General features: G+C 33.4%; 1 protein-coding gene across 1 annotated transcript; it reads right to left on the reverse strand.

Annotated features, from left to right (window-relative positions):
* Window positions 1-19,179: 19,179 nt before the first annotated feature.
* Window positions 19,180-20,983, reverse strand: LOC111371785 (probable copper-transporting ATPase HMA5). The gene is made up of 2 exons (XM_022993939.1): window positions 20,438-20,983; window positions 19,180-19,797 (listed from the first exon to the last, which is right to left on the reverse strand). The coding sequence occupies exons 1-2, from the start codon at window positions 20,951-20,953 to the stop codon at window positions 19,381-19,383; spliced, it is 933 nt and encodes a 310-aa protein (XP_022849707.1). The 5' UTR covers window positions 20,954-20,983; the 3' UTR covers window positions 19,180-19,380.
* Between the last annotated feature and the right edge of the window lie 1,222 nt (window positions 20,984-22,205).

Genomic DNA, 22,205 nt, shown 5'->3' on the forward strand with positions numbered 1-22,205 from the left:
GTCGAAATAATGCTCAATGAGAACCGAGATAAAAGTCGAAGAATAGTCAAGCATGCACGACAAGTCGTTCGAGATGAAGCGCTTTCATTGAAAATATTAGACTTAGACCTTTTGTATTCATATGAAAAAGTAAAATACTTTAATACTTGGCAATGAATCGTGAAAAGCTCAAAATTCATTTTATGCACAAAAATAATCACGTTACAAAAATGTTTGCATAAAGACTATTTTTCAAAGCCTAAAATCTCAATTTTATGTTTGAAAGTGTCACCTTGAAAAATCAAGTAAAAACGACCTTCAAAAGATTACATTTGTCAAAACCATAAAAGAAGAAAAATTGTGAAAATTTTATTGTAGCGGACGTCTGGTAGGTCCAGTTGTCAAATTTTTTAGCCTCTATGAATTCTGACTCACAACGAGTAGTGCATTGTTCGGTACTCTAGGGGACATCTAGTAGATGGCATCCGGTTGGACACACGTTTTGACAATTTTTCAACTATAAATATTATCTCACTTTGCATTCATTTACATAATTCCAGAGCACTAAAGTGAGATTATTTTTAGCTAAAATATATAATCTTTACTCTTTATTTATTTTTATCAATACAATTATTTTTGAAAAACTCTTGATTGTTCTTTCTTTTGTAAATCATTTTATTTATCAAGGTGTTTCAAAACCAACACTCGAGCTTTACTCATTTCTATTTATTAGAGTGTTAACCCTACTTCTCTTGTTGTATGCAACTTTGAACATATCACTTATTGTGAAAGAAGTTTCCATTTGTAATTTTTCGAACTCAAGGGTCGTGATGAGGTCCCGTAAAACTCAAAGTTGTAAAAAGATCGATACTCCTTGTTTGTAAGTCACCTAAAGCATTGTAGAAGGTTGGATTGCACTATAAGTCAATCAAATTTAATGAAAAAGACCTTACTCGTGCCTAAGAGTTTGGTAACATGGGATGTAGATCATTGTGTTGGATCGAACCTCCACAATCAAATCGTTTGCATTCTCTCTCACTTCTTTTTTCCATTTTATATTGTGCTCATTAATTTTCTTCATTTTATTTCATATTTGTGTGTATCTATTTATTACTACATTTGCTAGTACATTATTAAACTTGAATTATTTTTCGAAAAAGATTTCAAAACTAATTCACCTCTCTCTTGGTTAGTTATTCTTGGACTTTCAAATCGATCAATACTACAACCTTTCGGTACAAGGTGCCAACCCTTATACATTGGTTGTGAATAAATTATTCATGATCTAAATATAAGTTGTGTCACACTGTACTTTTCATTGCAAGTATTCAACTTATATTATCACAAATGATTATAGGCATTTTAATTCACGTGCTTAATATAAATAAATGTAATAAATAAATAAAACTACAATTTGTTTATTATAAATGATTATTTTATTGTAGCGAAATATACTATATGGGCACATAACCCAATAGTTATATCTAAAAGCACCAAGAATATACTGTTCTTTTGCAAGAAACGGATAATGGTAAAATCCTAGTTGGTTTATTACAGAGAAATGGATTTAGTAGAGTGCAAAAAGAGGATACAAGGTTGAAAATTATAAAGAGTGCAAGGGCTCAAGACGCCTATTCAAACAACCATGATCAATTTCTTCATACAGTCTAGCTAAAGACTATAAATCAAGCGCTTATTGGGAGGCAACACAATTTTTTAACCCTTTTATTTATTCTGTTTTTTGTACTGCATTGCATACAAATTTATTTTGATTATTAATTTGCATTATATTTAGGCATGTTTCAATTCAATTTGGGGTTCATCTTCATCAACAACACTTAGCCTAATTAAAGGAAAATATTAACTGAGCCAAAAGGAGTTGAAACATGCATGTGACATGAAATTGGAGTTCAAGCATAAAAAAGAACTAATTTTGAATCTTTTGACCGTTTTCTTCTATTCTTAGTAGGTACCATGGATATAAACATTGGAAGAAGCTTGGCAACTTGTACATTGAGATGGATTGCTTTCTTCCCACTTTCATCAGCAAAATTCGGGGAGTATCTTCTTCCCCATTCCTTTATATCTTTAGTAATGCTTTAGGACATTCAAGACAATGTTGATTTTACATTTGGGGTGAGAAAAACTTTGAGTTTTTTTGTTTTTCGTGTATTTTTAGTGTGTGTTTTTTCCGTTATTGCTTTAGTATATAATAGAAAAAAATTCTTTTAGTAGATTGTGTACTTATGTGGGTTAGTTAGCCTGGTTGATAATGATTATTTAATTTGAGATTTGGTGTTGATTTATGAACTGTAATAGGTTAAATGCTTAAATTGATTGATGCTTAACCTTGAAAAACTCGATATTATATGCACACTTGAATTGAGTTTGACATTGTGATGAAATGAGTTGATTTACATGCTGGATAGGTTGATAGATTGAACATAGATGCTATACCCAAAACTAAGCTAAATTAATGATCCGTAGACCAAATTTAACATAGTTTGGGGGTGACTGTTGTAAGAAGATACAGATATAAATGTGGATTCCTTGTATGAAAAATTTATGTATGGATTATCTTAGACCAACATGATAATATTGGGTGAAAGTTTTACGTTGGAGGTCGATTTACTTGAATACACATTTGATAAGAGACATTGCTCTGATCAAGGCATAAATTTTTAAAAACATGAAACTTCTCTTTTAAGCCTTTATGACTCGAGTAATTAAACCTGTAAAAGTATTTAAGAAGCTGGTGCACTAAAGTGATCTAACTTTAGAGTCATCGGTTAGAAATCAATCAGAGATGAAGTTGCACTTGAAACAAAAATTAGTTCTCTTCGAAACCTTTTTGTCTTGTGTTATTAAGTCCGTAAGGATTTTAAAACCTGGTGCTCTAAAATCATCTTATTTGGGAGTCATCGACTTAAAGCCAGCTGCGTACGTCATCTAGAAAGATTAAATGAGAGAATGCAAAAAGAAAAAAAATACTTTTGAAAAAAAAAAGTGCATAAAAAACTAAGAGCGCTAAATACCTTGGTTAAAGCTCCAAACAACTGTTTGAGAAAATTTGACTTTTAATGAAGGATAATTAGCCTAAATGAATTTTGGAGGTTGCGGCAATCAAATAATTGGAGAATCTTGTTCACTAATGTGTTGACTTGTAACTAGTGACGTCCACCCGAACTAAAGAGTGTAAGGATAGTAATAGGTGTTTCCATTCTCGTCGACCTCTTTCTCATAAACTCATTTACAACTTGTGGTTTTATCCCATCAACCTAGTCAATCAAGATCTAAACCTTGTTCACATGCATCAACTTTATCTCGAATTCCATGACCTTCTGCCATCTCTTTGAGTCAACACTTAACTTTGTTTCTGCATAATTAGTAGATTCATCATCCTTAATTAGTAATCTTGGATTTGTACATTCTAAGAGGTCGAATGATCTTATAGGATTTACACGGAGCTTACGTGTCCTCATGAGTCTTTACTTCTTGATCAAGAATATGTCTATCAGCAAGTGTGGGATTAGACTCAAATTTATCCCCTCGATCATCTATATACGTGGATCCTTGAGTTCCTTCAAGATCTATTTTGCTCCCACTGTCTTTTCCTAAAAATAAAATCCTTCTCTAGAAATATGATATTTCTTGAGACGAACACCTTATTCTCAGTGGGATTTTAGTATATTTGTTTTGGATGTCCCACAAATATGTATTTTTTAGATTTAGACTCAAGTTTATCAAATTCAATGCGCTTCACATAAGCGTTACAGTCCCAAATTTTAACATGAGACAAATATGCCTTCTACATTTCCATAACTCGTATGAAATCTTGTCAACTAACTTAGATGTGACACTATTTAGTGTGTAACTTGCTACAATAATGCATGTCCCTAAAACGATTTTTAGAGGTTTGGTTGGCTTATTATTAATTGCACGATATCTAATAGTTTACGATTCCTCCTTTCATATACATGGTTGTGTTACGGTGTATGTTGGGAAGTCCACTACGAGAGAATCTAATTCTCTTTTAAATAATTTAAAATTCACCCTTTAAATATCCTCCACCTCGATCTGATCTTATTGTGAGAATATCTTTACCTATTTGTTTCTTTATTTCTAGCTTGAATCTCAAACTTTTCAAGAGTTTTATGCTTAAATGTCATCAAGTATACATGACTATTTCTGAAATAGTCGTCAGTAAATGTGATGAGATAAGAGAAATCTCATCTAGCAATTGACATGGGTTCACATACATCACCATGCATTAGGCCAATATTTATGCAGTCCTTTCTCATTTTCAAGTAGAAAGAGATTTGGTAATTCGCCTTTGGGCATGATTCGTATTTGTTAGATGTTTCAAAATCAATTGATCCCAAATATACATCATTTTGTAATTTTGGAAATATATTCATGTGACAATGTCCACAATGCCAAATACGGGTAATATTTAGATTATCATTTTATGCTTTTCAATTTCTATACTCATTATAGAATATTTAATTTTTAGAATATAAAAGTCATTTTGTAATTTACCATAACCACTAAGATCGTATCGAAATAAAAAGAACAACAATTGTCCTTAACATTAAAATAATTCTTGTCTAAACATGAAATTTAAATAATGTTCTTGGTAATGGTGTGAACTGAATAACAGTTCTCCAATTCTAATACTAAGCCTAAAGTCAATGGTAAGAAGTATGCTCTACTGAAAATATAGCAACCTTTGCTCATTTTCAACATGTAGGACAACTTCTCCCTTTTCAGTAGTCTACTTCTATTTAGTTTCTGTATATTTATACAAATATGAAATCTACATCTTGTATCTAATATCCAAGAAGCTAATGAAGTAGATATAAGCCTTGCAGTTCCTTTTTTAATGACCTTTCATAATAACAAAGGTTATTAAATTTGACATTGTCCTTCTTTGCTTAGACTATCTTAGCCATCTTGGATGCTTTCTCAAAGGCCTTTAGACTTTCTCTCAGTATCCTTAGAGGAATCAATGGCTTGCCCACTACATACTTTGATGTTGGGCTTAATAGTTTTAAGCATATTAAGCAACTTAGGAAGCTTGTGCTAAAGTTTATTCATATCTAAATTCATAATTAGTTGTAGAACTAAGTCAATACTCGGTTTATGGTTCATAACCGAACTCAATTGAGACAACTTTTCAATGCCAATTATCTTCAGTACATGAGTACTGATTGAAGATTAATCTATCATTTTGCACTAATATAGTTACTTGAAAGTCTCATATCCTTTCACACATAATTATTCATCATACAACCCTTTGAAATGAAGTATCATGTGTTAGCATCTATACTCTCATGTTTCTTTTGTAACTTAGGGGACATAGTTGAAGTATCACCCATGTTGCAGTACTATCATCATCACTATGTTTATTATACCATCCACCTCTTACTTAATCGAGTCAACATAAGGTGTCTTTAAAAAGGGCTATTCAATGACATAACCAATTTTCTCATGCTTAAGAACAATTATAAGATTGCAGTGCCACTCAAGAAAATTTGGTTTGATTGTTGGCATCAGGCATGCCTCTCAAATACATATGGTTACTCATGATTCAACAAATGTAAATCACAAAAAGTAAAATAATAATATATATAATGCATAAATTAATTTAACATGATCTTTTATTAAATTAATTATGCTCCCACTATTTAACTCTAATTTATGACATTCTCACATAAATTTATGGAATCCATACTTGACTCCTAGTGGCTAGGATCCCATTTATTATATTAAAACTTTGAATGTACTCATCAAGCCTTAATAAAATATTTGAATAGATACTATTGTCAACTGTATCTCCCTACAACTCCCATATCATTAAGCTAATGATTTTTTATCTTCACACATCTTATGTGTTAGCTTAACATGCCTATAGAATTTATATCTTTGAGTGTACTCAACAAAAGACAAATTTAGTTAAATCAAACCTATCATATATATATATATATATATATATATATATATATATATAAGAATGAGAATGTAGGGATTGTTGTCTTTGGTAGTGATACTGCTATTAAAGAAGGAGATCTTGTCAAGCGCACTGGATCTATTGTGGATGTTCCTGCGGGAAAGGCTATGCTAGGGCGTGTGGTCGACGCGTTGGGAGTACCTATTGATGGAAGAGGGTCTCTAAGCGCTCACGAGTGAAGACGTGTCGAAGTGAAAGCCCCTGGGATTATTGCAGACGATTATGTACTTTTACTATCTAGTCTTCCAGAGCCATAAGAAAGACTAGTTGGTTAGTTTCTAGGGGATATTGCATTGGCTCATACAATGCTCCATCCTTATGGTCTCATCATCTTCTTGTTTCTTCAATTAGTTCACCTGCAATCTATATCTTATTTGGCACGTAGGTCTAAATAATTGGACACGCGGCCTATAAAATTACAATGGACATGCAGGTTCAAAATAAATAAGAGCTTACATGCCATAAAACAACAAAAATAAAACTAACAATTCAACACATGCACATGGTCGAGTCCATAGTCATCTACTAATAAAACATTTATCATATAAATACTTTTCTATATAATATCTAATATTTTATACATATATGTTTCAAGTTTCTAGCAATTAAGGTCGTCTAAACTAATTGAGACAAATGGATCAAAATAATTAAATAATCAATTAATCTAATTAGTGGGGTTATTTAATTAAATATCGAATTAGAGTCCAACTCTAATTCTACAATTATAGGACGAATTTTTTTAATTAAAATTTGATTTTAACTAAATACTAATTTAGAGTCCAACTCTAATTTAAATTGAATTAACATTTTAATTTAAGATAAAAATTCTAAATAAAATAAAATTCAATTTAGGATCAAAGTTTAATATTTAAGTTAAAATCCAATTTTAACTATAATATAAAAGTCATCTATTTTAAATAAAATTTTAGACATGTCGAAATCAAAATTCTTGTCAAAATTTTGGGTCAAAAATTTTAAAATCCATTTTTCAAAACCCCTTTTAAAACATAATACAAAACCATTTTGAAATTTGTAATATGGCCCCCAATTTAAAATTATAAACAGGCCCTTCAATTAACTTAATTGCATGACAAGCCCTCCATTTAAAAGTTGCAAACTGATCCTTACTACTCAATTGCAAGCGGAGCCTGCAATTTCATAAATTGTATGATAGGCTTGCCCCAAAACACTCTCCCTTCTTCCTCTTTGGCTTCCTGACAACTCCTATACTTTTAAGGTCAAGGTGGCGGTATGTCGTTGCTATCAAATAGTGGCGACACACAGCCAAGGGATGGCAGCAACGCTAGTTGACTCTACAATAAGAAGCAGTTGTGCGCACGGCACTAGCCATCACTATGAAGTACTGTGCAGAGTGCGATGTGTACCGAGAAGATGTTGCAGCGTGCTGGAGCACGCCAAGTCTGTAAGCAACAATGCTCCTTTGGTTGTTGCCTATCGCGGTCAGGAGAGATTGCTACCGCCTAGCGTCATTACCTGCTTCTACCCTCCAATCTAATTTTCGACCAGAAATTTATTTTCTTTTCAAAACTGATTTTTGAATATGACAATAATTTTCTAGATTGCTAGTTCAAGAAAAAGATATGAACAATCAACTTTTGATTGTTCCAATATACAAAACAATTTCTAACAAGTACAAAATAAACTCTGATAAGCGGATTTTAAATAAAATTTTCAATTCCCATTGACGATCTTCTTTGTGCTTAGAGAGAATCTGTGATAAAAAATTATACCTTTGATGAATTCCTTGAAGAATAGTTCAGATCAGCAAATCACAACTGTCAAATTATTCAGACTCCAATGAAAATCCACACAGGGAACAAGATTGAGAGAACTAAAATTTTCCTTTCTTGTGCTAGCAAGAATATGAATTGTGTTTTCTACAAAATTTTCAAATCCTAGCAACCTATTAACCTATTAATATAAGTCCAAGTAGACTTGACCCGTCTCTTAAACTTAACACGTTCCTATATTTAATTAATCAAATTTGGTCCAATTAATTAATTCAACCCTATTGACAAGCAACACAATTAATTAATTATCCAACACTTGTTAATTAATTGATGAACCTCGTTCTTTTTGTTCTCCTTTTTGTATGTGACCCATTAAGTTCCCGATCATGATACCTAACAATGTGAATTATTATTTTGATATAATCAAAATCGATAAATTACAATACCCCCTTTTAATTTATCACCAATTCAGATCCGTCGTCCCAAATTAACATCTAACAATATGCCAAAGAAATACATGTAACGAAAAATGTCAACTACTATGACAAAACCAAAACTTGTTTGTTTATCGTGAAACTATAATCCTTTAGTGAATATGATTTGATTAATTATGAGATATGGATATGTGTCAATCTAAATTATCGATCGTATCTTTCATTTCACATTTAAGTCAATGTAAGTTGAAAACTCTTTTTCGACTTATGAGTATACATAGGTCAAGGATTTTGTTATTAACTTAACTGAATGAAATGCGGATCATAATTTGTTACTATCTAAGAGTGAGAAATCCTCTATTGATCACTCATAACCTTTATATGATTCTTGACATACTCGAATGATGCCGTATTAGCGACTATTGGCAAAGCAACATCCAACATTACCAAAGTATGATTGTCCTCATATAAGGCAATATGATGACCTCAAGTCAAAAGATCAATTCCACTACCAAACGTTATAATAAATTATCAACGTGTTCATTTAAATGTCACCATACTTTAACTTATGAGATTAGCTATTTACTTCACGAGTAAAAAGTGCCACACGTGATAGTCTATCCGTAATAATGATATCCGTATCACGTTATTATTTATAACAAATGATGATTTAAAATTCAGTTATATATAATTTGTATGTAACAATCACAACTCATTGTGATTAACAACTACTAAGACTTGAATATACGGATTCTATTATTTAATTTGTGAGAATATTATTTAAATCAAATAATTGATCTACTATAAATGAAATTCATCAATTATATATTAAAAGTGTTTATCTAAAGTTTATTGGATCTAGGGCATAAAATTTACATTAGTTTCATTGACAACTATTGTTGATCTTGAGTTTTATACCTCCAACGTGGCCTACAAATCCTAAGACCTCTAACGTCTACGCAACCTTAATTCTTGCACACTTAAACAAGCTGTTAGCCACACATAGCCTCCTCCGGTAGGGGTGGAGTTGCTTGTGTGCACTCCGATGGTCAAGTGAATTGAAAAAGTAAATGTATGAGTATAGGAGGGCTTTAGACGCGAGCCTCTAATATAAAAAAGGGGGGTCGACTTTGGGTAGTGATAGATAAAACAATGATGTGATAAAGTTATAGCTTAAGAGTTTAAACTTGCATTATCTTGAAATGACAAAGTGTGAGATTTTATTGTAGAAGAAGATAAATGGGGATCTTTAGATCAAGAGGTGTGTGGCCTCATCCGTGCGGCTGATGCCACTTGTCGGAGACATCAATTAATCCTATGCATTAAATGTCAATACCATTTTATCATCCATAATACTTAGCTTGTGGCTTTGGACTTGACCTAATGGGCTGGAAATGATGGTGACGACAGTGAGTTCTCACATTAATCACTTACCGTAGATTGTTTGAAAGATCTTGTGCTGAGTTCTTTTTGTGGCCTCACATTTCCCTTAGGGGGTCAGTATAACTAGTGGGATCGATAAACACATTGGTTCGGCCATCCAAAGGTGTTCAGCCAGAACAACCTTTTGTTGCCTGCCATGCAAAACATTTTATAGGTGCCTTATGGGTGAGGTATAACAATAATCCTTGAAGTTCATGCATGGTTATTCATATAATACGTAGACTTTTGAGTTGAGGTGTAACGTCGTGTGATTTGTCTGTTAGTTGATGTAGATCAAGCCTATTGTAAAGTTGAGCTGAACGAAGGCGAGGCCATTGCTGAAGAGGGTGAGCATGTTGATACAATGAAGCCTGTTGGAAGGCTGAATTAAACGAAGGCTTGGCCCTTGTTGAAGATAGCACGCCTGTTGGCATAATTAAGCCTAATATAAGGTTGAATTAACCGAAGATGAAGCCCTTGTTGAAAAGGGTGAGCTTGTTGACACAATAAAGCCTAATGTAAGGTTGAATTAAACGATGGTGAGGCCCTTATTGAAGAGGACGAGCCTATTAACATAATGAAGCCTGCTGCAAATCTGAATTAAACAAAGGATAGGCTCTTGTTGAAAAGGGTGATCTTGTTGACATAATAAAGTTTGTTGTAACACTAAGTTGAATGAAGGTGATACCCTCGTTGAAGAGGGCGAGTCTGTTGACATAATAAAGCTTGTTGTATGGCTGAATTAAATGAAGGCGAGGTCCTTACTGAAGAGGGCAAACCTGTTAACATAATTAAAACTATTGTAAGGTTATATAAAGCAAAGGCGAGGCCTTTGTTGAAGAGGGTGAGCCTGTAGACATAATGAAGCCTATCGTAAGGCTGAGTTGAATGAAGGCGAGCATATTGATATAATGAAGCCTATTGTAGGTCTGAATTAAATGAAAGTGAGACGCTTGCTGAAAAGGACGAACCTGTTGACGTAATGAAGCTTATTATAAGGCTGAGTTAAATAAAGGTAAGGCCTTTGCTGAAAAGGGCAAGCCTATTGATACAATGAAGTTTGTTGTAAGGCTAAATTGAATGAAGCCAAGGCCCTTGCTGAAGAGGGTGAGCCTATTGATATAGATGTCGATGGGATGCGTACTGCAATGATTTGAAAATGTCTCTTGTTTTCAAGATACGAAAGTTGAGCAGTTTGGGACTTTCAATACATGCAGTGAGCATTTATTTATGACACTATGGAGATGGTCTGTTAGATCTGGCAAGGATTACGTATTAAGTGGGTTTTCTTTTCTTGGATATTAGTTTTTACACGTTTTCCTTTAAGGCTTCGTATCTTTCCAGGTTTAGGACCCTTACCTTTTACTTGTGGTGAGTGAATTTAAGATTGATATTTAGGTGGTAGCAACTAACATTGGGGTCAATGCTGACCATATCATCACGTTTCTATGCAGACATATCCAAATTTTTGAGCAAAAAATTTTGTCCTCTAACTTTAGCTCTTTTCCCACATGGAACATGTCTGTGGGATCCCGTGGGTCTACAAAGAAGAATTTCAACTCTTCAACCAAGGTCACATGGGAATTCAACTCTACGATTTGAGGATCCAACCTTCTTCTGTAATTCATTTTTCAAAGATCGTCCCTTTTGCAGATTCGTTTATCATCTCAACATCTTTCCCTTGTCCATGGGTCAGGCCTTCCACGAGTGCGCAAGTATTTCAATGTCTATCAAAACCACATTTTTTCTTCTAGAAACTTCCTTAACGAGTTAAGGTAGCACTCCCTCGAACCCATCTGATTATCTCAGACAGTGGCGATGTCTTGATCAGTAGGAAATTTCATGCACAAATGGTAGATAGAGGTGACTAAAGTTCTTTCAATACAGGTCGTACTAACATACCATGATATGCAGACCTGTGATCTATAATGAATATCGGGCCCAACTTCTTCATATGCCAAAGATGGTACCACATTTAAGGTAACAATAGCTAATGCTTGGCCTAAAGTGGGGCAATTGTGTACGTTGCTTGGGTCCATTATTGATTCACCAGGTGTGAAACATGGCATCGTCTTTACCTCTACCTTTGAGGTGGTGAAACTCCTATCGAGGTTCGATTACAATGGTCAATCAATTCCTCATTGACAATTTAACTTTTCATCATTTTCATCAAGGCATTGTAAGAGGTAGGATTTTTAATTCGCACATCTTTCTAGAAGAGGGTGTTCATGTTGAAGCATTTTCTCAAGGCTAAAAGGGATTCACTATTAGTGACTTGCTCACAATAAGTCATTTCGCTTGTAAACTGGACCAAGTAGCTCTTCAAGATTTCACCCACTTGTTTCTCATATCCTACAACCTTTGGATAGAGAACTTTTATTCCTTGCTCAACAAATATTGGTTTAAGATCCTTTATGAGATCCGGCCAATTTTTTGTACTCCCAACTAGTATACAACTATACCAAATTTTAGCAGCTCTAGTCAATGTGAAGTGGAAGGTTCTGCATTTCAATGCTGACGAGGCTCATCTAATACTTATGTGTGTTTTATAATTCTTAAGGTGCTTCGTTGGGTCACCATTTACTTTATATTTAGGGATCTTTGGTAGCACAATATGGCTGGGAACATGAGCATTTCTCAGCTCTTGCAAAATTGGAAGATTTTCATCGTTGTCCAATTTAGAAGACCTACGTAGATCATCTGAATCCCCTTTTTCAACTTGGTACCGAGGCTGTTGTAAAATACTAGCTTGGTTCCTCAAGTCTACAGTATCCCTTCTCTTTTTGCTATTTCTAGGTAGAGAGACCCTCTAAGGTTTATGGCTCTGCCCATAAGTTTGCTATATACGCATAGGGGATGACTGTTGGGGCCTATTCCTAGGCATTGATGGTCCGATGCTATCAAATGCATTGGTGGATCTCTAGGTCCGAGTTCTTGTGTATATTTTGGGGGAGTTTTCACTCTTTGTGGTAATTATCATGGGGTCTACTAGAAGTGTAATTTGTAGACAGTTCTGTCTCCACCTCCTTTTCGATAAGGCCAGGCTCCTTTCCGTGTCTTTAGGAGTAACCCTCGGTGTTGTTCTATTCTTCTTATCGAAAAGTCCCCTGTTAAGGCATTTGATGCCTAGCTTGTCCTTACATTTGCATGAGTAAATGTTGCATGCTGGCATTTTATTGGGCTATGTTTTCCATGTTTGCAACCATTTTCTCCACCTTTCTTGCTAGGCATGCAGTAGTTCCAATGTCTCGTTGATGTTGGTCAAGGGGTCGACAGATGTTAACATTTGTCCGGATGACTTCTACTTCAGAAGCCTCCTCCTATCGATTCCTACTATGAGAGCTATAGTGGCTAGAACTCATGGCATAGTAATAGCATTTATATTGAAAGTAGCTTTTAGTGATGCCTTTTCAGTATCCTCAGCAGTTCTTTCTTCAAGAACTAGGATTTTATTCCAAAGTTGGGCTGTAGAATAGTTCCTTTTTCTATGGCTTTCACCATAAGGATGTTCGCAATTATAGTGTTGGACTTTCCACAGACGATGCCAATATATTAACCTAGAGTTTTATACCTTCAACGTGAACAATAGATCCCAAAGCCTCTCACGTCCACATAAACTTGATTTATGTACCTTGAACAAACCATTAGCCACACGCAGTCTCCTCCGATGAGGGTGGAATTGGCTACTTGCACACCACGGTCAAGTCAGTTGGAGAAATAAATGTACGAGTGTGGGAGGCCTTTAGACGTGAGCCTCCAATGTAAAAAGGATTTCAACTTTGGGAAGTGATGGATAAAACAATGATGTGGCAATGTTATAGCTTGAGAGTTTAAACTTGCGTTACCTTGAAATAGCATTAAGTGTGAACTTTTATAGTAGAAGAAGATGAATATGGAATGTTGGATCAAGAGGTACGTGGCCTCATCTTTGTGGCTGATGCCTTTTGTCGGAGACTTCAATCAATCCTAAGCATTAATACTAATGCCATTTTATCATCAATAATGCTTAACTTGCGACTTTAGACTTGATCTGATAGGTTGGAAATGGCAACGACGACAATGAGTTGTCACATCAAACACATACTATAGATTTTTTGAAAAATCTTATGGTGAATTCCTTTTGTGGCCTTGCCTTCCCCTCACGGGGTCAATATAACTAGTGAGATCGGTAAACACATTGGTTCGGCCAGAACAGCCTCATGATGTTTGCCATGTACTACAATTTTTGGGGGAAGGGAGGCTTATGGATGAGGCGTAATAGCTACTAAATCTGTCTGTAACCAATTTGAGCACAATTCCTAATTTAATCAAGTCAATTCTCTTAAACATGATGATAAAACGAGCGTATGACACTTGTGGAGGACATACTATCCCAATTTCTCGTGGTCATAAGAAAATTATGTCCCATACTCTAAAAGTGACCCAATTAGATTAATACTTTAAATTAATTAAACATCACATGAACCCTTATTAATTATGTATTAAATTAAAACAAAACCCTAAAATCCTAAAATCTCCCAACTGAATACAGAGACCACAAACGCCTTGCACGCTACTAATGCAATTACAATGACGCCGCTACAACAATGATGGTGTTGCACTGATCAAGTACATATTTTTGCTATTGGTGTTTTGGTCGATGAGGGATGGTGTGTGGTGATGTCGGTTAAAATAGCCGATGGCAGATTAGATTTTGGTTTGCTGGGTGTGCGACGGTGGGAAAACTACTAAACTGTTGCAAACGATTGAAGTGCCAAGATGAGGGTGTTCGGAATCTAAGGTTGATTTAAACTGCTTGCTAGAAATGATTTCTCAAGCTATATGGAAAGGCTTACTCCAGGTGCATTGTGTGAGTGCTGCCGTAAAAATGGATTTCTCAAAAAAATTGGGCTTCAAACCACCCTGCAAAAATCAGAAGTCAAGATAAGATAGCTCGAAAAATACATACATCAATAGATGCCTTCAACAAAAGAACAGTGAAAACAATGCAATTTTAGAAGGGTTTAACTATAAAATTATGAACTGTTCCTATGGATTGAACATTCAAAATCGCAAAATTTTCTTAGTTTTGGTAGGAGTTGGAGAAAGGAGGTAGAAATGGTTTCAGAGCCTTAGATATTGAAGTAGTGGTGGTGGAGAAGGTGAAGTGGTAGAAGTTGTATAAAATGATATAATTTAAGGTTTTGACTAGTGTTTTGTCACTTTTTTTAAGTGGTTCTCACGTTTTTTAATTTGTCACTTTTTTAGTATTTGTCAATTTTTTTAATGGTATTTGTCATTTTTTGAATATGTTTGTGTTTTGAGTTCATTTTTTTTCTGCTTTATGTGCATGGTTTTTTGTTCTTAAGTTTTGTCAGCTTGTAGTAATAGTGGTGGCGGCGGAAAAAGCGGAGGGATAGCATTGAGTTGCTAGTTGAGTTGGTAGATGACGATAGTTATGAATTGATTTAAAGATGCTTGACTTTTGATTGTGTTTTGTCGGTGAACTAACTTAAAAATGCTTAGTGGTGAATGGAAAAGGAGAAGGGATATGGTCGTATCACTTTTTTTATTTTTTTTATTTTTATTTCTATACACTTTATTTAATTGATTCCAATGTTTTAATTGGTGTTTGTCATTTTTTTTTTGAATTTTTATCGCATTTTTAAATCTATCACTTTTTTAATTTATGTTACTTTTTTAGAGTTTGCCACTTTTTTTAATGTCTTTCAATTTTTGTCACTTCCTTGAAATTTATGTCACTTTTTTTTAGTGACAAACATCACCTTTAACGAAAGTTGTATATCACTTTTTAATATAAAGTAACACTTAACTTTAAAAAATGACATTGTGTAGCACTTTTTTTTAATTAAAAATGACGCATAATTTTACACAGTATTTTTTACTTCCAAAATATTTTTTGTCTGATTTTTCGAAAGACCACTAATTTTAAGAGTATTTTTCTAAATTGCCCTGAACAAAATGCTGTACCAACTTCAATCTTTAAAGTTCGTCAACCGATCAAAACATTTCTGATGTTGGTAGCGCCTATGGAGGCATGAGAACATGAAACTCTTTAGCGATCTTCTAGATTTCGTTTATTCACTCATGAACATCAGAAATCTATGTATCAAATACTCGTTGATTCATGAAACAACATGTTTGAATTTCATTTCTTTAAATCTCATTTTCTAAAAGACCACATTGTCATATTTATTTAATCCAAGAGAACTTTCCCCATGTTTGACATCCTTTAAAAATTTAAATTGTTTGTTACAATAACATTTTTCACCACACATTCACACAATGAAATACTGCATACAAATCAATAAAATTTTCTTACTTTTTAACCACACATTCTTCAAAAAGTACCATTCAATAACTCATTATTTCCAAGTAAATTCTACAAACAGTCCTTTATTGGATAAGGATAATCGAAACTACCACAATAAAAGTTATGATATAAGATGTTAATTCAAAACCGACCATTAAAAAAAAAAAAAAAAGAACTTTAATCATCACATAATACTAAAATCGTAAAATGATAATTCATATCATGCAGAGAAAAATTTGTCATCGAATTTTAAGGAAATATGGATTACCTTCTCTTGGGCAAACAGTAATTGTTAATCGATTTGCATTATGTAGTCACGAGTATATGTGTTCTCCGGTTGTACCTCATGGTTCTGACATCTCCTTGGCAGCATGCTCATGGTTCTAAGATTAGTATTATCACACATGATTTCCTCTGGTTCGAAGTTCATTCATCATTCCACCTTTAGAGGATGTTTGAGAGTCATTTTTATGTAAAAATGTATTTTGAAATTAAAAATTGATGAAAAATGTGTGGTTGAAAAATAAGGAAAAGTTTTTTATTTACGTGTAATATTATTTTAATGAAGAATGTGTGGTTGAAAAGAAGAAAGAGAAAAATGTATTTTAAAAAAAATTAGTACCAAACGGGGCCTTAATACCCGAAGTAAATTCAATGCATGCGTAATGCTTCAGGAATGGTTTGTTACATTCTTTTATTCAGTACGTAATTAATTTGAAATATAATAGTTGAGATTTATGCACAAATAAGCTAAGGGAAGAAAATGCTTCCTAAAATCCTATTTATTTATTTATTAACCTTCGAAACAAAAGGTCGATAGATCAAGACATTACATTACCACGTCATTTCCAAAAGATGTGACAAATCATAATATCTCGTCTATAGACAAAGCACACCTCTACATATCTATTCAAAAGTTTGAAATGTTTCTCTTACAACCTTTTTTTTAACAAATCTATGAGTGACAAATTATAACATCTCGTTTCTTACCTGAAACACTGTAACCATTAGAAGTTAGAACCACTCAAGTACAGAAAAGTTGTGAAAAAACATGTCCTTGACATCTATTCGAAAAAAGAATAGGAAAGAGAGAAATTGAGCCCCCGTTTGGCCTCCTTTTTTTTCCAAAATTTAATATTTGGAATAGTATTTTTTGAAAAATGTATGGTTGACGAAGAATGAAAAGTTATCGATTTACGTGTAATATTATTTTATGGAAAATTATATAATTGAAAATAAGGGAGATGAAAGAAAATGAAACAGAATGAGGGCCAAACGTGGGCTAAAGTTAAGTTTAGGTTATTTCTTTCTTCTAGGACATGTCGAAATCAACCCTTATGCAAACCAGAGTGTGACCATAATATCGTTCCATACATACTTATATGCAGTCTCTTGTTTGTTTTATATTTTGTTCAACAGTTATATTGGAAGGAAAATTGGACAAATAATGATCATTGAAAAAGAAAAAATCTATGTAAATTCAAAACGGGAAGAAATTGATGGGTGGACGATTCGCATGGGCTTGTTTTTGCAAAAAGTGATGCCATTTGCCTTGAACCATGCATACGAATAGTTATAAAAACTAGCAGTTTGGCTAGTTTTCAATTTTGATCTCTTGGTGGTTTTCATAAAAAAATCACAACTTTTAATGAAAAGTTGGCACTAATTTGTGGATTGTGAATGAAAAACAATAAATAAGTGATAGTTTTCCATTACAAACATAAGAAATCAATCCTTAAAATCTACTTTATGTGCTTTTTTCTCCAATTTTTTTAGTGTTCATCAATTTCTTGGTTGAAATCAAGAGTGTTTAAGTGTCTTCTTCTAATGGAGTTGTTTAATAAATCCCTTTAAGCACCCTAAAAACATTATAGAGAGGACAAATATCATTTAAAGATAACAATTACGTGTTCAGATCTATTGTTCTTTTTTTTTAGCATTCTTTCCTTCTCTTATTTCTCATTATTTTCCAATAGTTTGTATTAGCCAGGGCATCGTAGATGACGTTCCATGGTTCTTTATTGCGTTGTCATATTTTGATGTATTTCAAAACCTTTGGTAATGTCTATTAGTTGATATTCTGCAAACCTAGGTAGTACTATGTCCATGTTATGGATTTTCTAGTTATGAGTGAATGTTTATCATGTACAAAGGCATTTTAAAATTTCAAAGTGCAACGCCATTTACTTGCCTTGGTTTGGTTTAGCAAAAAATTTAGATTTTTAGTAGATTTTGATAAAAGTAAATAAATATAGGGACATTTTTAAGAATGTTCAATTTTAAGGGTATCAGTTGAAAAGTGTAGCTCATTTGAATTTAATGTCAACTTGTTCATTATGCCCTTAATGGAAAACTACATTTTGAAATGGTATTCTCAACATTTTAAATGTCGTTCTCGACATTTGATTTTTTTATCAATTTGTCACAAATTTGCTTCCATGAGAAGCTACATTAAAATAATGTTTTTCGACATTTCATATGTTATTCTCAACATTTGAACGCTTTCATTCATCCAGAATGACATTTCATTTTGAATATGACATTTCTCTACATTTAAAAATGTTGTTCTCAACATTTCTGAATCAATGAAAAACATAGCATTTATTGTGATTTAACATGTATACTTTTTGAAATAAATATGACAGGTTATGTGTCAAAATTTTATTGGCCAACAACAACAAAATTTTATTGGCCAATAAATATGACAGGTTATTGTCTTAGTGTGGAATTATAAATTGTTAATAAGGGTATTTTGGTCTAAATTCTTCCAAATTAAACATTTTTGCAATAGTGGATATTTTTGCAAATGACTACGTAAAAATGGACATTTTGTGAAATTTCCTTATAAATATATGATTGAAAGGTTGATCAAAGTTACAAGTCCCATGAAATCTATTATTGAAAAATGAATTTAAAGAAAAATGAGTTTTAGAAAATAGGGATAAAGATGGGCTTAATTGTTATTCAAGAATGGTACATACATATATTTGTAAGAACGATAAAACAAAAACTGAAAAAAGAGGGATAGTTACTGCACGAACTGTGTCAAAAGATTAACTCACTCTGGAGAGTAAGTGACTGAGAGCATACTTAAACATGTTGAAAAAGAATTTGATTCGATTAAACGATGACAAACATTAAATATACATGTGAACATATGCAAAATGGGAGAGAGAGGGGGGCATTTTAGAGATAAATTGTTGTATACAAAAGATCATCATTATGTATCTATAGAGCTCGATGATCAATATTTTAGTTTTTTTCTTCATATAGTCTAATGTTCTCCAATCTACCTTACCAAACGGACATAAATCATTAACACAAGCTTTTGGCATAATCAATATACAAAGAAATATGCTTTTAGTTCAAAACCACAGAAGATAACCAAGCTTGATTCTATCAACAACTTATTCCAAGCAGAATAATCCCACACGGATATTTACATGATTCAACACTATCAAAGCTAAAAAATCACTCAACAGTTATTCCTCTTATCTCAAGAGTATCCAGCTTCTTAGGTCTCTTGTAATATTTCAACAAAAGAGAGCAACAAACGACACTCACTGAAGAGGCTGCCATTGCTGCTCCGGCAATCCATGGAGGTAGTCGGAATCCAGTGGATGGGAAAATGGCCCCAGCAGCGATTGGAATGCCAAGGATATTGTAACCTAATGCCCAGAGATAGTTAAGGCGGATTCTGAAAAAGGTTTTACGGGAAAGGTCTATGGCAGTTATGACATCCTCCAAATTACTCTTCATTAAAACGATGTCAGCTGCCTCAATAGCAATGTCAGTGCCTGCACCAATTGCCATTCCGACGTCTGCTGCTACAAGTGCCGGTGAGTCGTTGATTCCATCTCCAACCATTGCGACAACATTTCCTTCAGCCTGTAGATGGTAAAAGATGTAAAATGTATGCAGAATGACAATTTGGCACATATGCGCTATGTCAAGATAACAAAGAGAATATCTATGAGTAGCATACTAACTACTAAGCCCCTGTTTTATGTAGATTAAAATTCAATTTTTTATTTTTTATTTTTTATTTTTAGCAAATTTTGATAAAAGTTCAAAAAATATGTGGTTGAAAAGTTATGAATCCCATTAAATGTGATAAAAATTAATTGTTGACTTTGACTTGAAATTAGAATCAAATTTTAATCAAAACCAAATATGGGCTAAGTATATGACTACGCGTATGGTGTCGGGAAGCATGAAGAGGGCACATGTTACATAGCACCGGTTACTTTTACACTTCAATGTCCAGTCTCGTAGACTAGTTAATTTTTCGGCATTGTCCTTCCATTACATCCCTTTCTAAGATTGTAGGTTATTTTACTTCAATATCATTAAATTGAATATGTTATTTGTACATAATGCGGTGTCTATATCGGTGCTCACCACATCAGAAAAACTTTATTTTATTCGAAGTGGGTCCCTCTCTATATAAGGGGTGATCCATCTGGATCAACAGATTTACTATTCACATGTTTGTATTTCACAAGAATGGTCGAGAAATTATACTCACCTGTAGTTCCTTTACTTTCTCTGCCTTATTCTCAGGTTTAGCTTCTGCAATGACGGTATCTATCCCAACTTCCTTGGCAATAGAATTCGCAGTTCCCCAATTGTCACCTGTGACTACTATACTCTTAACTTTCATCGATTTGAGAATGGAAACGACTTCACGAGCCCCGGGCTTCAATGGATCAGATATGGCCAGAATTCCAACCAACTCCCTGTCGATGGACACAAGAATCCCAGTATGTGCCAACCCTTCAGTTTCTGATAGAATTTCCTCGGCATCAAGTGGAATATTGATGTTTTGCGCCAGCATTAAACCCTTGTTTCCCACAAGAACTTCCTTGTTTCGAACAATGGCCTTCACACCATGGCCAGTTATGGATTCAAATTCCTGGGCTTCAGGCCAGACTGGGTTCTCTTCGTCTTGCCTAAACTTTTTGGCATACTCAACGACCGCCTTGGCTAATGGGTGTTCACTGTTTACCTGTAAAATCAAAATACAAACCATAATCGAAGTCATTACTTGTTGGATAAAGTGGAGTTATTTTGAGAATAGGAAAAACCGTCCGTCATGGATTAGTTTAGTTCTAAATCTGTGTAATTTGTACCCATGGTTTGCAGAGATAATAATCTAAATGATCACTCAACTTTACAAAAAGTTTTTCAAACAGTCATTGAATTTTAAAAACCACCCAAATCTTCACTGAACTTTAAAAATAGAATAAAGCTTTTTTGCTAGAATGATTTGACAAAAAGTTTGACATAATTGCATGTGATGGTAGATTATTGGAGAAAAATGTTCATTGTATTTTAAACTGTTCAATGATAGAATGTTACATGATATTATGCCAAACTTTATGAAAACCTTGATGTTAGCGTAGCATAATTGAAAAGTTAATAAAACGTGGTTAAAAAGTTATTGGTTCTATAAAATGTGCGATTAAAATTAATTATTAATTCCAAATTAAATTTCAATCAGATTTTTTAACAATACAAAATAGGGATGTAATTTATCAATTCAATTTCGAAAACGTCAAAACGCAAATACTTACCTCCGGATTTCTCAAAAATTCTCTATTCCTCTTCATTATCAGAGCAAGATACACGTGTACACCTGTACAAAGCACAACTGTTTGCTAAAGGAAATCCATAGAGATTTTTAAAGGTTTTGAACTATTTTAAACAGGCGCAACGATTTAAAATTTATTGTTCAAGCAACTATATTTTTAAATTTTACGTGAGACACTCAATGCTATAAATAAAATTTCACATCTTCTTAACTTTGTCGTTATATGTGAATTTAATTATTTTAGCCCATGATTATATTTGGGGAAATCATGAAACAATTACAGAGTTACCTTCGGGCTACAATTTAGCCTTCACATTATTAAACAGTACTTGTTTGAATTATCATTTTCCATTATGTGATAATTCTCGATTTATATTGATAAAATAATTTTTATATAATTACATGGTTGGATTGATTATGGAATAGCGAGTATCTCATTAAGTAAAATTCATTATACTCGTCCCTTTCACGTGAAAATTAGCATATTGAACGATGACTGGTGGATTGATGTGTCATTGAACTACGGATCCTAATCACAGAGTACCTTAATTATTATTAATATTAACCGTTTCGTTATGTGTTGTGGACACTTTCATTTTTAGCCTCTCATCTTCTCGAGAGAAGGCAGACTTGAACGGATAAAAAAGATGGTTCAACTACATAGTGTTATTTTATTTTGTTGAGAATTAGGCTCTTATGTTTT

This window comes from Olea europaea, chromosome 22 (genome assembly GCF_002742605.1).
Source record: "Olea europaea var. sylvestris chromosome 22, O_europaea_v1, whole genome shotgun sequence".
Lineage (NCBI taxonomy): Eukaryota > Viridiplantae > Streptophyta > Magnoliopsida > Lamiales > Oleaceae > Olea > Olea europaea.

Bases quoted from the DNA above. Each gene is read 5' to 3' on its own strand.
- LOC111371785 (XM_022993939.1), bottom strand. From the start codon at position 20,953: ATGACTTCGATTATGGTTTGTATTTTGATTTTACAGGTAAACAGTGAA. The intron at 19,798-20,437 runs GTGAGTATAATT...TACCATCTACAG, and splicing joins AGAAAGTAAAGGAACTACAG to GCTGAAGGAAATGTTGTCGC.